At 39.4% G+C, this 17,984-nt stretch overlaps 1 protein-coding gene across 1 annotated transcript; it reads right to left on the reverse strand.

Moving 5' to 3' along the window:
- Positions 1-654: 654 nt before the first annotated feature.
- ARPC1B (actin related protein 2/3 complex subunit 1B) lies at positions 655-10,394 on the reverse strand. The gene is made up of 9 exons (XM_053470692.1): positions 10,329-10,394; positions 8,774-8,878; positions 8,121-8,343; positions 5,535-5,642; positions 3,751-3,957; positions 2,856-2,931; positions 1,835-2,031; positions 1,420-1,510; positions 655-905 (listed from the first exon to the last, which is right to left on the reverse strand). The coding sequence occupies exons 1-9, from the start codon at positions 10,390-10,392 to the stop codon at positions 867-869; spliced, it is 1,110 nt and encodes a 369-aa protein (XP_053326667.1). The 5' UTR covers positions 10,393-10,394; the 3' UTR covers positions 655-866.
- Positions 10,395-17,984: the final 7,590 nt, after the last annotated feature.

Below are 17,984 nucleotides of genomic sequence, written 5' to 3' on the forward strand. Positions count from 1 at the left end.
AGAATTTTATAGTTTTTTGGTTTGTTATGTTATGTCCTTTTTTTAACATCAATAATATCGAAAAACGTCCTTCTAAACAGCACAGGTAGTATACACAAATTTGTTTTTTTTGTACCAGTAAAAAAATGCCAAAATTAAAAGGCACACTTGAAGTGACGGTACTGTAGCAATTTATACAAGTAACCTGCAGAGGGTGCTGGAGAGTTCAGTGTGAGTTGTAGCAACTGGAGTTTGGAGCTAACCAGCTCAGCATGGCAGTTGTATGTTACGAAGCTATGCACAATAAAGAAGCCTGTTTTACCCTTAACTGAGAGTGCATCAATCTATGCATAGGAGGTATCAAAACCACATCTGTAACAGAAATATACATACTAATTATTTTTTACATATCTTTATGCTAGAATAGCAGTGTCTTTTGTGCACTTGCAATACCTTTATAAACCACCTTTTGCTCCATACACAATGTAATATCTGTGAACCCGAAGAAATTTAATTCATTCAGAACAAATCTTACTTTTGTGCCCAACACAAACAAATTTTGCATACAGCCTGTAAATCACAGGAAGGCTGGTGTTTTGTTTTTTAGTAATTTTTCCAGTGGCAAGACTTCTCATTTTAATGGTTTTCTTTCCAACAAATAATCAATGCAAAAGATTTAGTAGTTATAAAAGATTTATTGGATTGATAAAGTAAAAAATTATGACCAGCATACTTTGTTTCATCATTAAAGCTGCAAAAAGTAGTTACTTATCATTGCAATATAGAAACAGACCTTGAAAGTACGTAATGTAATTTAAGCTTTGCATATGCTTTATATATGGTTGAAGCAGTTTGGTCAAATTACTGATATCATGACTTTGTTCTGTTCACTTTATCTTCAAATCTTTCATTGCAGATTCCAGACTCTTTGGGATAAGCAAAAACAATATTATAAGTTATATATATATATAAGTCAATTGAATTGTTTTATTAAATGATAGCACAAATACTTGGCTCTGAAGTAAAAAAGTTTGGGGGCTTTTTTCCCCTCATGTTTTGTTTACTTAATATTTTGTTAACTTGTCAACTAGCATACAAATTATGAAAAAAGGTGGAGGGTTTAGAAGGGTTCCATAACTAACCATAGTATTATGTGTTTCTACAAGGTGGGTATAAATAAATACTGAAATATCACTGAAACTTCTTCTAAACAAAGTTTTTATATAGCTAATGCTTTTAATTTAAGCTAATTCTTTGTTCATTAATGCACTGTTTTAACAGACCCATTTACAAACTTAAAGTGTACAAAAGTACAGTGTTTGAAGACTTTGCTTTTCTATAATTTAGCGTGGAATGAGCCAACTTTTATTTTGTTGTTTTTATTTCAAATCTAACTTATTGTATAAAGGACATTAACCGGTATAGGAGTGTGTTGCCTACCTTGATGTCCCAGATGCACATTCCTCCATCCATTCCTGTAGTGCAGAACTTGACACATTTTGCTTTACCCCCACTGAGCGCAGATATTTGACTGTGACATACAGATGAAAGTTAATGCACGATCCTATAGCACTTTTTCATAGAGTGAGTTTAAGTTATACAGCTTCAACTGTTCCTAATAGGTGTAGAAGACTGGCACCACCTTCCCCAGGTGCTTCTAGACTAAAATCTACTGCTGCGCTCTCACCTCCAAAAACATGAATGAAATCGGGAGGGGGTAAATTATACTTTAAATCATGCCCCTCAGTTGTATTTTACGATATCAATCGCCAGCATAGCTTAAGCTATCATTTGTTTTAGTTGTTGCCTCTTTTTTCCAGTCTAGCTCTTCCCACTGTGCCTGTTCCATCCTTACGTGATGCTATTCTTGTGCAATGAATCGAGGGAGACGTTGTTGGTATCACTGCTAGCCTTCTTATCCAGGTTTTGGAATCTCTCACGTGCAGTCAGTCCTCTCTGTGAGCTCTGCTTGGGGACATCCAACTTGGCTCCAAAACTCAGGATCCCCTGGGCTTCATCATAGGTGTACAGCAGAGGGTAACAATCATGACCCTGGAAAAGTGAAAAAAAAAAAAAAAAAAAAAGTGGTGCATATGTATAATTTCTGAGAATATATTGTGTTACAAATTCTATTTGCGTGGATAACAATATATTTGCATATATGCCTTTTCCACTGTACTATAAAATTGCATGTGTACCAAGAGACCATAAGGTAGACCATTTTCAGCAAAGATGAAAAGGCCACAGCTCCCAATGTCTCATGCTTACTAGAAAAACTTAGTAGGGAACCTATTTACGAGAAAAAGCTAGTCAGGCACCATGTTAGCCTTGCGTAACCAAGTGCAATGGGTCACCAAGATAAAGGCATTTCTTGATTGTAAGGGTAAATTCCACACTGAACATCTATTTTCTTATTCTTCAGCTTCTTTTTCTGCATCTTTTGTAGGTAAAGTTCAAGTCCCAGTCCTGTACACCAATTTGTGTTGATTTTTGCATCAATTAAGAGGCATGTAGTTGGTATGTTAGCTGCTTGGATTTTATTCCAGTCTCACTGTGCCAACTTATCTTGAGAAGGTAGCCATGAATATATGTGGGTGCACTTAATTATTTGGGTTTATTGAGGGTGCTAAATTCTAAATAAATTATTAATGCATGATTTTGTCCACCTACTAGTTAATCTAAACTTTAGACAAAAATGCATTTAGTTATTTTGAAAATAGAATGAAACAAAATATAATAGCCAATACAATTAAATGATGATTATTGACATGCCATTGAACATTTCAGTTATCATACAAAAGAAAAACATCCCACCTAAAGGTACACCACCCATCATTTTATACACACACACAAAAAAACCTTTTAAAGTTACTTACCGCAGCAACCAGGCTGTTTTCAGTGATAAAGGTCAAACACAGGAGAGGCAGAGTGTCTGTCATCAGGGATGTGACCCTGACAAAGGAAAGCATTGATTAGGAGAGTGGCACTCAAAAGAATAGTCTTTAAATACTGTTTATTTTTAGCCTTTAGTTAGGTGATACAGCATTAACACACATTGGTTATAAGGCACTTGAGTACGTACTGACAGGCCTTGATTTCAGAACAGGAGTGGGAGAAGCCTTTATAGTGGACCTCGCAAGTGAGCAAATGTATTGAAAAGGAAGTTTAATCTACATAACATTTCTCATGATCGTGTCATTGATGTATTAAAAACAGGCAGTAGTTTGTGCTTATTATTTTCCAATCTATTTATTTATTTATTTTTAAATATAGTTTTTATTATTTTTTTTTAAATTTTACCTAACTGAAGCTGGTAACAATGGCAAAAGTTAAGAAAACAAATATAATCAGTTTCCTATATTGAAGTGGCTTTTTGTTACCATACCCTGCCAGCAGGCAGCTGCAACCAAAAGGAAGAAATCTCTTAATGGAGAGGAAAATAACTGCTGCCAATGTATACACCTGAGCGGGGTTTCTAATACATATTCCCTTAGTATCCTGTTGGTTAATGCCTTGCAGATTTCCTACAGTATTTGTGTTTTCATTCATGTAAATTTCTTACAAACACATCTCCTCTCTATCTTCTGTTCATCTCTGTATACATGTGCGCATAGCTTGTTTTATCTTGCTAGACCCAGTCAACATTTTTTACATTATTTATTTTTCATCACTGTACCCAGCCACACAACTTTGAATGTGGCGTAATGGAACCTGCTGCCACTCTATAAATAAAAAAAATATAAGACATAGTAGTCCTACTCCTCCTCTTACCTCATCTTTTTGGTAGCATCAGCAATACTAATAGTACTGTCATGGCTCACCCAGGCCATGCGGTCTCCACTGTGTGAGAAACAGACACTGTGAACCCATCCACAACTGGTGCTGGACTCAAACATCAACTCTCCAAAAGGCATCTTGGAGCCCCAAGGAGTTGGAGCAGGGCGTTCCTCTACTTCCTTAATATAGGATGAAAAGATCCTGCGGAAAGGCATTGTTACAACATTTGTGTATGAAAGACAGACTGGCATGACCCAGAGTGCAGCAAAAAGTGGTTTCCCCTTTGAAGAAAAATGTTTTGAATAGATCCAGAAGAATAGGCTTCACGCTAGACCCAACAGTTACACACATACACTGGATTCTTGAAAGTACAAATAATAAATGCCACACACCAAAAAACAAGCAATTAAAGTAATATGCAAGGTATAAACTATCTTTTGTTAGATTTATGATTAAAAACACATACCATGGCAAAATGACGAGTGGTGAGATCGCCCTCACACTTTGACGAAAGAAAATGCCTTTATCACATTGCTACCCTTGATAACAGCATTTTCTCTGCCAACATGCTGGTGTGATCACCAACCGCTCCATGTACGTTCTTTTGCCACTGATCATTTTCACTGTAGCATGCATTGCTGTATCTAATAAACTTTGTTATTTAACATATCACTTCAGATGCTTGTTTTTTCATTTAGTGTTATGTATGTATTCAGTGCTAATTTCCTGTACAGACACACATATTTTGCTGGCACTTAGTATCCTTTGTGCATAGTTTTGACTATCCTGTTTGGCCCTGCACCCTACATACTCATTTGCACAACTTGGTTCTTCACCATCATTCCTGTATCAACATCATTTAAGCCTTTGGCTTCCAAACAGGTTTTTTAAACTTAAAAATACATTTATCTTGTGTAGTAACAGATGCCACCATATTTTCTTTGTGAAACCTGCCATGATATACACTGCAAGATTTTAAGCTGACCTATGTTATTATTATTACACTGTTACCTTTTTGTCTACATATGGCTTACTGTATGTATACTGATACCGATCAGCCATAACATTATGACCACCTGACTAATATTGTGTAGGTCCCCCTTTTGCCATCAAAACAGCCCTAACCCATCAAGGCATGGACTCCACTAGATCTCTGAAGGTGGCACCAAGGCGTTAGCATTATCCCTTAAGAACTGTAAGTTGCACGGTGGGGCCACCAAGGATTGGACTTGTTTGTCCAGCACATCCCACAGTTGCTTGATTGGATTGAGATCTGGGGAATTTGGAGGCCAAGTCAACATTTTGGACTCATTGTGGTGTTCCTCAATCCATTCCTGTACCATTTCTGCTTTGTGGCAGGGCACTTTTATCCTGCTGAAAGAGGCCAATGCCATCAGGGAATACCATGTCCACGAAAGGGTGTAGATGGTCTCCAACAGGTAGGTGGTACGTGTCAAAGTAAAATACACACGAATGGCAGGACCATTTCCCAGGAGAACATTGCCAAAGCATTACACTTTGTCTCCCCCATTTCTGAGCCTAGTGTATTTTATTTACTTATGTTATTTTATTTCTAATCTGTCTGGGAGCTCTTGATTTTTCTTCAACTGAATTAAACCCTGGACCCAGGAATTTCAATGTGTCTCAGTTACAGTTATTCATAGACAGAAATGTTTTATAATTAACACAATAGTCTAATCCACCCTTTCTTATTATCTCAGGCCCACCAGACCTTTTGTTTTTCTTATTCTTTACCAAGACACTGATCATTACTATACCTGCTTTTAAAATCACTAGATCCAGCTGCAAGGAGGACATTATTCGGATGCCAGTCCAGACTCAGCACGGTAGAACGGATTGGCTTCTTAATGTGCTTGCAAACCCACCTGCAAGAAGAGGTAGAAGGCGGTAGATTACCTCTCACAAAAGACGTTGAAGCACTACAAGAAGCTTCAATTACCAAGCAAAAACAATAGTGCTTTATATTTGGTGGCATTATATATAGACACATGAGTATAGTAGAAAGATAGCACTTCATGTCCATACATAAACATTCTTCTTGAGAAGAATATTTAAAGGAGAAGAAGCTGGAAAGGCATTGTTAAGATAATAATATCAGTCAAGGTACCGCAGAACAAACATCCATATGTAGATGCACCTGATGAAGCTGTGATAGAAGGCGAAACGCGTAGCGCTACTGTTTTTTTTTAACCTCCAGAGATCCTGCGAGACGTCACACAAGAATCCGAAAGCAACCAGTGCGCTATAGAAGAAAGACGCCAACGGACTGTTTTAGGTTTACCACCTTCCGTCTAATTAACTCTACATATGGATGTTTGTTCTGCGGTACCTTGACCGATCTTATTTATTTCTTACGATCCACGCATATAGCACCTTATTAGTTCTGTTGTAAAGTGTGAGTTTGATACTGCATCACTTTTTGATCTTACCAACTCTGTATTTAGAGGTTGCGCTATGTATTATTTGTTGTTTTTTTATGTTTCATGTAGGGCTGCAACTAACGATTATTTTAATAATCGATTAGTTGGGCGATTATTTTTTTCGATTAATCGATTAATCGGATAAAAAAATGCATTTTTTTTTTATTTCAAATAATGTAATAAAAAACGTGCAATTTACACTTTCATCTCTTTATTGCAATGGCCTCTCGCTATTCACCTTCTTATTTCACCTTCAGTTATGCACATCTGACCCCCAGCTTGCCACTCTGCCCTATATATGCCTTATACCTCTTATATGCCAGAGATTCCACTGTGCCCCTGATATGCCACTGTGCCCCAATATGCCTTATACTCCTTATATGCCAGTGATATCCAACTGAGCCCCCTGATATACCTTTTACCCCCTGATATGCCTTATAACTTCCAATATGCCACTCGCCCCCATTTATGCCTTATACCTCCCTATATGCCACTGTGCACCCTGATATGCCACTCCGCTCCCCATAAATGCCCTGCACCACCCTGAAATTCATTATACTCCCTGATTCATCACTCTGCCTCCCCCAGATATGCCACTCTGAAATTCATTATACCCCCCATACACCACTCTATCTCCCCTATACACCACTCCAACTCCCCCAGATATGCCATTCTGCCTCCCTGAAATTCATTATACCCCCCATACACCACTATAACTCACCCATGCACCACTCTGCCTCCTCCCCCCTCCCATACACCACTCTGCCTCCTCCCCCTCCCATACTCCACCCTGCCTCCTCCCCCCCCTCCCATACTCCACTCTGCCCCCCCCATTCTCCACTCTGCCTCCCCCCCATTCTCCACTCTGCCTCCTCCCCCTCCCATACTCCACTCTGTAGAGAGGCAGAGTGGCGTATGGGAGGGGGAGGAGCCAGAGTGGTGTATGGGAGGGTGGCTCCCATACAACCCTCTGACTCCTCCCCCTCCCATACACCACTCTGCCTCTCTCCCCCTCCCATACACCACTCTGCCTCTCTCCCGACTCCCTGGTATTTTGTGAACCTCCGTTGCTGACAGGCACTTACACTGCAGCTTCATAGAAGCCTCAGCGTAAGTGAAGGGCAGTAAGGGAGGCTGTCTGTGCGATGCAGACCCCACCAGCTGACAGAGAGGATGATCCTCTGCAGGAGCCGGTGGGGTCTGCACGATGCGCACAGACAGCCTCCGTTACTCACCTTCACTTGCGCTGAGGCTTCTATGAGGCTGCAGTGAAAGTGCCTGTCAGCAACGGAGGTTCGCAAAATACCAGGGAGTCGGGAGAGAGGCAGAGCAGTGTATGGGAGGGGGGAGGAGTCAGAGGGGTGTATGGGAGGGGGGAGAGAGACGTAAGTGAGAGACCGACCGACAGTGAGGGGAATCCAGGTCCCCTGCAGCGTTGCGGGGGATCTGGATTCTAGTGTTATAATCCGATCTCTGTTTGAGGTCAGATTATATAAGGATAAAATCGATAAAAATCGTTTCGACTAATCGATAATGAAAATCGTTGACAACGATTTTCATTATCGATTTTATCGATTAGTTGTTTCAGCCCTAGTTTCATGTTACAAGTTTTAAACATTCGGATAGAAGATCCTCCTACAATCTGATATAAGTATATGTACTCATTTTTTATATTTATTTCTTTCCTGCCCTTTATTTTATTTTTTGGTATCACAGGGTGTGACCAACACGATTTATATATTGATTTATATTGATTTAGTGATTTATTACTCACAGCTCACTTACTCTAAGTCACTTTATTGTTGGGTTTGGAGCTTTTATTGTTGTTTTGTCAGTGCTGTATTTCACCACCTGTTAGTTTTTTCTATTGTTAAGATAATGTTCAATTAAATCACATTGCATGTCAAGAATAACTGTACTAACCAATCATTTTCTTGTTCAAAGTAGCAGATGGAGATTAGTCTGGAGCCACTGCCCACAGCAAATTTATTTTCCTTAGGAGACCACTTCACGCAGCGTGCAGCTCGGTTGATTCTCAGAATTACCAATGTTGGTTTCCATACATTGTTCTTCAGAGTCCACACGTAGGCATTTCTGTCAGTACCACATGTCACAATGCGATTGCTATCAGGAGCCCAGTCGATACCTACGGGTATGTAGCAAACAAAATAATTCTGAAAGATCTTGAGGCTAGACACCAAGAGCCCTTGGACAGATCTCCACATTACTGAGCAGATCCACACATTTTATACCCCATAGTCTGTCTTGCCTGCAAGCGAAACACTGCTAAATAGCCAGCCCGTAAACTTCTTAAACCTCAACGTTTTCACTTTTAGCTTTTATTGCTGTTCTAGACCAACTGCATAAGCTATTATTTGTTTGAATCCATATTTCCCTCTAGTGAGCTATAGTTCCTATTTACACAAAATACCTAGTAGAATCCCAAAGAACAACCACAACTTGCTAGATCCACAAATATATGGATGTTGCCAAATACTTTACATTTTACATTATTTCAGCTCCATGAATTAATATTTCAAGTGGTGGGACAGAATAACACCACACAAATAACACACCTGTAACTTGGCCATTATGTTCTTTCAGCTCATGGATTTTGGTCCATTTATCACCCTGCTTTTTGTAGATGTGAACATCATGGCTATTTGGACAAAAGGCAATTTCTGCATTTAAAAAAAAAAGGAACAAACATGTTTTGTTTAGTTAACCAACCAAGAAGTGAAGAATGGATACATACGTACACAGGTTATAGAAGGGAAGGAAGTGGTAGGAACATGCATAGTCTTGCTACACAGCTTATACGTTTTTCTGGCTTTTTTAATTTACATGGTATACAGTGTCTTACAACTGACAAAGAAGGCTGGCGAGGTGACAAGGGGAAAAATACGTCCCCCAGCTGCTTTTTTTTTTGTAAAAAGGTAGTTAGCCTAGTCTCCATTCAGAGATGTTATAAAAAGTTATAATTCATAAAAGGACTCTGAGTGAAACAGTTTCATTCATTGGTAAGCCCAGGGTTTACCAATGAAACTCTTCTAACTTAATGGCAGCCATCCTAAAGTGTAAAGTGGCATTTTATCACAAGCCTGTCAGCCATCTAATAGAACCCAAATTGCCTACCTTTTTTATTTATCCTTTAATCTTTCCTAAACACGTTTACAATAACCTGTGTTTAATACCAAAATGCAGTTAACGCTGAATAGATTTTAAACAGATTTTTATCCTTTTTAATACTGGATGATTTTCAATCAGTGACTAAGAAAGCTTGGATTATCTAATAGAGTGTATTTCTTAGCATGAAAACTATTTTGTTGGTTAACCCATTTTTGGAATTTAGTTATTGCCTGCCTATCTACAGAGAATGAGTTGGACTTATGCAAAAATATGACTCCTTAGTATAAGGACAGCATTAGTATATGGTTTCCAATGTGATATAAATATATTTTTGTTCAATATGTATTAAACTAACACTGTAATGACTAAGCTCTTATGTGCCATAGAGAAGTGCTCTCACCCCTCCCATTAAAGTGGTGACTAACCCACTTCCTGCCTCCGGCTCTGGAGCTATTATTAACCCCTTGATAACAGAGACCTGAAAAACAGCACTTAAAATTATAAACCCCAGAATGATTGCTGCTGATATGTAGGTAGACTGACAATATGGAAGGGATTAATAATGCTGTGGGAGTTAATTAGTATTGATATAAATATTTAAAAGCATATTTGACAATGAGATCCTACTTCTCAAGTGCCCCTTCCTTGAGACTCAAATCCCACTTTCTTACCCTGATGGCCTCTTTTATGGGAGCAAATACATAATACATTATTGTATTTCTAAATGCCTTTCTCAGTTGTATAAGATCACAAAGAATGTCTTGTAAATGATAGAGCCATCCCTATCAAGCCTCTCACCAGAACCTCCTAAAGCAAAAAGTGTACGAGAGATACCACAGAGGAATAAACACAGACACATACATGCATCTTTTCTCTTCTCTTAATTAAAATACTACTAGTAGGCTGATTTTTGAGGCAGGGTTATAATGGTGTGAGGCTTACAATCTGCTTTTCTCAAATATGTCACACATTGTCAGAGAAGTAAGGCTAGTATGCACTCACGGGTTCCATCTTTATTCCAGGCATGGCAGCTGATGGGTTCCAAAAGAAAGCTGTGGAATGCCATTTCTAAAATTTAAGAGCAGAATACATGAATTAGTATAAGCACTGAGCCTCCAGCACATACATTATACTTCCATATTGGCTAACTTACTTTTTAAATCACTGGGCAACAATTATTTCAAGGACTCCATGGTCAGTATTTTTATATTTTATGAACATCATACCTAAAGTATACTTTTTAGTATAGGTTTTGTTCTTTTTTGCTAAGAATCCTAGACTCTGCCATTCAGTGAATATATACTTTAACTTGTGTAATTATATAATATTTTGGTGTGTACACTATATAGATCTTTAAGAACATACATTTTACAAATGTAAAAAAACAAAATAAAAAAGAAGAGTATCTGTGTAAGCACACATCCAATAAAAAAATGAGTCAAATACTTTCCATTTACAGTCTTCTGTGCTATAATTTTTGTGTTTTCTGTGTATGTACGGCAAAAGCTTCTTACTATTCCATGTTCTCACACAAGTGAAATATTTACATGAAAATCAGCACAGCTGTTTACATGAACACATAGTCTAGCAATCCATACAAAATCCTGTATCCAAACAACATACGCTTTATCAATATGTAACTTTTAACTCTTTCACAAAGCAATCCAAATGAGTCACATTGACCACACTAGAAAAGGCACCGGCTGTCCATTCACCTAGCATGATAGAGAATGCCATTTTGATAACGTATTGTTAGTGCTTCATATACATTTTTTAAATTAAGTTTGAAAAAAATATATTGTCTATAACACACAAAAATGCTTCATCAATGACCCCGTAATAAAACTTGAGTCATTTGTTTTCCATTATATATATATATATATATATATATATTCGACAACCAACATTTAAAATGTTATCTGATGTATCACATAATAGTTCCATATCAGGCAGATTGGCAATACCTTGTTAATATATATAATTTCATGTATAGCCAGAGTGAGAATTATATATGTGGTTTGCACTGAACAGTCCAGTGTGCATTGACATTAATGGGGAAGTGGCTGTCCTATATAACTGAGCAACTGAGTTGTTCATCTCCTTCATTCTGAATTGTCATAAACACACCAATCACATTACTGGCTCCGAATTTCGTTAATGTTTTACTCTGATTAATACCGAAAAAAAAACTAATATATTGGTATGCAGAGTCAATGTAAACACAAACCACCGTAACAAGTCCAGCTTCCTTCTGTGACGCTGGTGAAGGCAAAAACGTGGCCCCTTAATGCTCAAGAACCTGGGGATCTGGCCCCAGTTTGGACCTACAATGCTGCGTATGTGTCCGATTATAACGATTCCGGGAACAGAAAGAACTATCAGCATCGATCTAATAAACATAATTAACACTTACCAATATCTCTCGCTCTGCTTGTAAAGTAATTCGGAGCTGCGATCTGCGGACTCTGAGCAGTCAACACGGATGCAGCTTCTGGGCTTAATTACTAAAGTAAGCGACTGTCAGAGTTTAGCTGAACTTCCCTATTCCTCCGAGATATGCAGCCACTTCCTCGTACGTGGGCGGAGGGACCGAGCTAAATGCCTTAAGCAAGAAAATAAGAAGAAAAAAATAGCTGACATGCATGTTCCGCCCCCGCCCTTTCTGCTACTTGCTTTGCTGGCGTTCACGTAGGGTGACACATCTGGAGACATTGAAATAGTCCAATATTTTCCAGACGGCTGAAGCCAGCGAGCTCTTTGTATGTCTGAGGGGAAAGGGAGCAGTTGGCCCTACATTTTTATAAAAAAAAAACACAGAGATCTGGAAATTTAGCTAATCAGAGGTATGCTTCCTTCCCCATGAGAGCCCCTGATTGCTTAACCTCTCAAAATTACTATAAAAATGTATAGAGAAAAAAAAATGGGAAAGCTGACAAGAAGTAACACTGGTGCAAGTCCACCCGGAATTTCCCAGTAACGTACACTACATGGACTAAAGTATTGGGACACCTGACCACTACTTTTATAACATCACATTCTAAATACATAGACAATAATGTCCCCCTTCGCAGCTATAATAGCTTCCACTCTTCTGGGAAGGCTTGACATGTATGCCCATTCGTTTAGTAGAGCATGTGTGAGGTCAGGCACTGATGTTGGACTTGAAGGCCTGGTTTGCAATCTCTGTTCCAGTTCATCCCAAAGGTGTTTGATGGGGTTGAGGTCAGGGCTCTGTTCAGGCCAGTCAACTTCTTCTATACCAAACTCATCCAACCATGTCTTTATTTGCTTTGTGCACAGTCGTGCTGGAATAGAAAAGGGCCTTCTCCAAACTGTTCCCACAAAGTTGGAAGCATAGCATTGTCTAAAATGTCTTGGTATGCTGAAGCATTAAGATTTGCTTTACTGTTTACAGTTGGCACAACCCAATCAGGCAGGTAATGTTCTCCTGGCATCCGCCAAGCCCGGATTCGCTTATCAGACTGCCAAGCAGAAAAGCCTGATTTGTCACTTGACAGAACATGTTTCCACTGCTCCAGCGTCCTGCTTTACCCCACCTGATCTCATGCATTGTACTTTTTGAACAGAGGCTTGCCATGCAACTGCTTAGCCATGGAAACCCATTCCGTGAAGCTTCCTCTGCGCAGATTTTGTGCTGATATTAATGCCAGTGGAAGTTTGGAACTCTTCAGCTATGGAATCAGCAGAACATTGTCTGCTGTCCCTAAAATAATAACACTTACAGTTGACTGTGGAATATCTAGCAGAGATGAAATTTCACAAACTGACTTATTGCAAAGGTGGCACCTTTGAATTTGTTGAGCTCTTTAGAATGACCATTTTGTTCACAAATGTTTGTAGATGAAGACTGCATTGCAATGTGCTTGATTTTATATACCTGTGGCAATGGGTCTGGTGAAAACACCTGAATTCATTAATTAAGAGATGTGTCCCAATATTTTTGTCTGTATAGTTCATGTGCTTACACAATATGTAACATACAAACAGTGAGAGAGCATGAGTAAGAGTGTAAGAGAATGTGAGAAAGCTTAAGAGAGTAAGTGAGAGTGTAAAGGGGCATGAATAAGAGTAAGTGAGAGAGCCTGAGTGCGAGAGAGCATGAATGAGAGTGTGAGAGAGAAAGTAAGAGTTTGAGAGAGTGTGAGAGTATGAGTGAGTCTGAGAGAGTGAATGAGAGTTGATAAAGCGTGGATCAGAATGAGTGAGGGTGTGAGTTATGCTGTACCACAGTCAGTGTCTGTTAGAGGAGCAGGCTCGGTTGGGGAGATCAAGGATCTCCCTCTAACTGGCTTAAAATCAATCAAGGGGGCGGGAGGTCTGTGCAGACCTCCGATCCTGCTCCGTTGCGATGCGCGCGGCAACTGATGCTGTGCGTCGGGATTTGCTGTCATATCCTGGCGCACAACACTGAAGCCTCGCCCACCGCCTTCTGCGCTCACTGCACCCGAAGGACACAAGTTTTGAGTCAATTTATAAGAAGAAGAATGAAGAGGAGGAGGAAAAGGAGCTGTAACCTGTAAAGGAAAGTGTCAGGTGCACAGTAGGCACCAGGTAAATGCTGGTGGAGACCGGAATGGAGGTAATAGAAAATCAAGTGCAGTAGGCCGAGGACAGGAAAATGAGAGGTCAGCAACGTCACAATAAGGATAGCCGGATCTGGTACATGGGAGAGCAACCTCACGATAAGGATAGCCGGGTCTGGTACATGGGAGAGCAACACCATGATAAGGATAGCCAGGTCTGGTACACAGGAGAACAACACCACGATAAGGATAGCCGGGTCTGGTACATGGGAGAGCAACACCACGATAAGGATATCCGTGTGAAGCGCAACCACTACCCCCCTGTGGCTACTGTTCTACTATCCAGCCAAAAAGAGGGATCCTTGGCAAGTGGTTTGCAGCTGTATATCTACAAAACCTTCTATAATAGAAAGACTTTAACCAATATTTAAAAACTTATTTTACTACCTAATTGTTTTATCTTTCTAGCGCTTTTACCCTTTCTATTTTATTTATCCTAGGAAAATGGTATGAATACCTGGGAAGACCCCAAATTAGACTACAGTGAGATAGGCCGATAGGCCTTTTCTGTAGGCAACTTCACCTGTTTATCATCTGGAGAATTCTTAACCCCCTCAAATGGATTACACATTTTATTCATGACTCCCTCACATCTTTTGGGGAAGAGATCAACTGTAGATTTTAGTCTTACTATAATAAACTGGGAAGGTGTTCCCCTGACATGCACACCTTTCTGGCTTCTGTGCAATGACTTAAAGTTGGGAAAGGCACAGAGACTGATGGTCTCCTGGTGGAGTTCTTTAAAATATTGAGAGATAGGATTGTTTCTAGTCATACACTCCTTTAATGTCTCCTCGACGAACCTGACATCAGCACATGCAAATACAGTTAAGATTCTTGTTCTAGGGCCATGATCCTATCAATGAATCTTCTAACAGACTTATTTCATTGTTAAATAATTGCACATAATATTGTCAGACAAGTGAAAATGTATTCTCCCATGATTATCTTACTGGCCCAAAAGCTTTCTCACAGATAGATATTCTGTCACAGCAGCCAGATATATTGTAGCAGTGGTGGTTAGAACAAAGGACCACCTGATGGGCCAGCTAAAGTGCCTTGCAAAATATTCACCCCCTTTTTTCATATTTTATTGCATTAGAATGAAAATGGATTGTTATTCTTTTTTGGAGTCTGCAACACCATTGAGCAAGGGGCACCACCAAGCAAGCAGCACCATGTTGTAGTATATAGTAGTATAGTATAGTATAATATAGTAGGTTGAAAAAAAGACTTCAGTCCATCAAGTTCAACCTTTCACACATACCCACTTCTAAAGTTTTAACGTTGATCCAAAAGAAAGCAAAAAACCCTACTTGGGGCAATTACCAATTATGCCACAACAGGGGAAAAAAACCTTCTTGATTCCACAGTAGCAATAGATCACTCCCTGGGTCAACATGCTAATACTACTGTCCTTTAAACAGCTGTAGCCCTTTATGTTAAGCTTAACCAGAAAAGCATCCAGACCTTTCTTAAAAATATCCACAGAGTTAGATAATATAATATCCTTAACAGAGAATTCCATATTCTTATTGTTCTTACTGTGAAGAACCCTTTTCTATGCTGATGCTGAAATCTCCTTTCCTCAAGTCTCAACTGATGATCATGCGTCTTTTGTAGAGACCTCTTGGTAAATAGATCACTAGGGAGCTGTTTATACTGACCTTGTATAAGAAGAAGTGAAGACGTAAAGATCATGGTTGGGTTATAAAAAAAAATATCCAAAACTTTGAACATCCCATGAAACACCATTAAATCCATTATTAAGAAATGGGAAGAATTTGGCACCAGAACAAACCTGCCAAGAGAGGGAACAGAGACCAAAGATATCTCTGAAAGAGTAGCAAAGCTCCACAACACAATATCTATCCATAGGACCACTTTAAGCCGTATACTCCACAGAGCTGGGCTTTATGGAAAGGTGGCCAGAAAAAAATTAGCAAACACTGTTCTCCAAAAGGCATGTGGGAGGCTCCTCAAACATATGGAAGAAAGTACACTGGTCAGACTAAAACTGAGCTTTCTGGCCATCAAGGAAAACACTATGTCTGATGTAAAACCCAACACCTCTCAGAACTCGGAGAACACCATCCCACACCATGTTTTTCATCGGCAGGGACTGGGAAACTGGTCATGATTGAAGGAATGGTGCTAAATACAGGGACATTCTTGAGGTAAACCTGTTTCCCTCTTCCAAAGATTTGAGACTGGGACAGGGGTTCACCTTCCAGCAGGTCATTGACCCTAAGCATAATGTTAAATCAACACTTGAGCAGTTTAAGGGGAAACATTTAAATGTCTTGGAATGGACTAATCAAAGCCCAGGCCCAATCCTACTATTGAGAATCTATGGTAAGACACCAGTGGAACCCATCAAGCGTAAAAGAGCTGGAGCCCTTTGTTTCAGTTAAGGCACACTACGGGGATGCCTGCTCTACCCTTTTATTAAATATTGCACTGAACCCCTTTCTTTGCAAAATCTTCTTTCTGCCTTCTTCTCACAGGCATCTGAACACTAAGTAAAATCCCATGTTTCCCTTAGGGGAGACTTTATGAACCAGGGCTACAATGCCAGGATTATTGACAACCAGAACGAACCAAAAATGTATGGGGCGCAGGTACATATAGAGGGAAGAAAAAGTAATACAATATAGTGTAGATTGTATGTTCAATATTAATAAAAGGTGATGTGTTGCACTCACAAGTGAAACAGGTGATAAAAACAACTGGTTGGTTAACAACTGATAACCAGGAGTGACCTGAACAAGTCCACAAAACCAAGCACTTTCTCCTGCCTACAAGGAAGGTGTAAAACATGCACACACTTCCACACTGTGGACATGGTGCCGATACCAAATTTAAATACACACCAAAAGATCAATGGTGCCTTCTCCTGCAAATCTTCTAATGTGACATACCTTATTATGTGTGCAAAGTGTCCAACAGCCCTCTACGTGGGTGAAACAGGTCAGCCATTGCATAAAAGGTTTAATTCACACAGATTCAACATCAACAACAAGAGAGCAGAGACACCAGTGGGACTGTTCAAAACTCAGAGGGAGAGAAAAATATGGGCGGTTAAATTAATACTCAAATTTAACTATTTCAATGCTGGCCTCAACCAGGATAGGGAATTTGTATCCCACTATCACTTTGTTGATTAACAAACCAGACAGGCACACAACCTGACCCCACTAGAGGTGTGAATACCTCCTGACACCTCCATTTGATGACTTCAACCCACATCTGATTTTAATACTATTGACTGATCAAAGAACCTTGCCTTAGACTTTTTGATGTTATCTGCTTCCCATTCTTAACCATGTTATTTGACTGATACTTAAAGAGAGGTTTTCTTCATTTTTGTATAACATGCCTGATGAAGGGACCTGAGAGGTCTTGAAAGCTTGCAAGCTATATTTACTCAGTTAGCCAATAAAGGTATCATTCAAACTCCACTTATCTCCTGTAATTCTACAGCTAACAAGGTACCAACTCTCATCTTTTATTTCCCTTATACATTTTGTAGCTCTTCTATTTTCTCTTTTCAGTTGAATCACATTTTATGAATTGGGACATGATGAGGCATAATCACATTTACAGAACTTGTGTTCATTTCTCCTGATTGAATGCGGAGAGGTCGCCGTTTACTACTTTTCATGGCTTGCTTGCTTGCTTGCTACAAGACACACATAACTGAAGGAGTGTGGATCAGTAGCTGTATTCCATATGACAGACATGTATCTTGTATCTTCTCACTGGAAATTTGGGAGGTATGTTAATGTATGCCAGCAATTTATTTTTAGCAACTGTTCCTTTAATATGGTTACCAAGTTTTGAGTCAATTTATATCCCCAATGTTTGCTTGCAGATTAAGCTGGGATCAATTTCTACGTTACAGTATTGCTGCATGGAGCCTGTGGCAAAGGGTCACACTTTAGAAGAAAGTGCCCCTCAAACTATCCAGTGATTTCCCCCTGAACAGCAAGTAATAAGTGAGGAGCTGTGAGATTTTTTCTTTTCCAGCTTAGCCATTTTAACTAGCAACAGT

The sequence above is a fragment of the Spea bombifrons genome, chromosome 7, assembly GCF_027358695.1.
Source record: "Spea bombifrons isolate aSpeBom1 chromosome 7, aSpeBom1.2.pri, whole genome shotgun sequence".
Lineage (NCBI taxonomy): Eukaryota > Metazoa > Chordata > Amphibia > Anura > Pelobatidae > Spea > Spea bombifrons.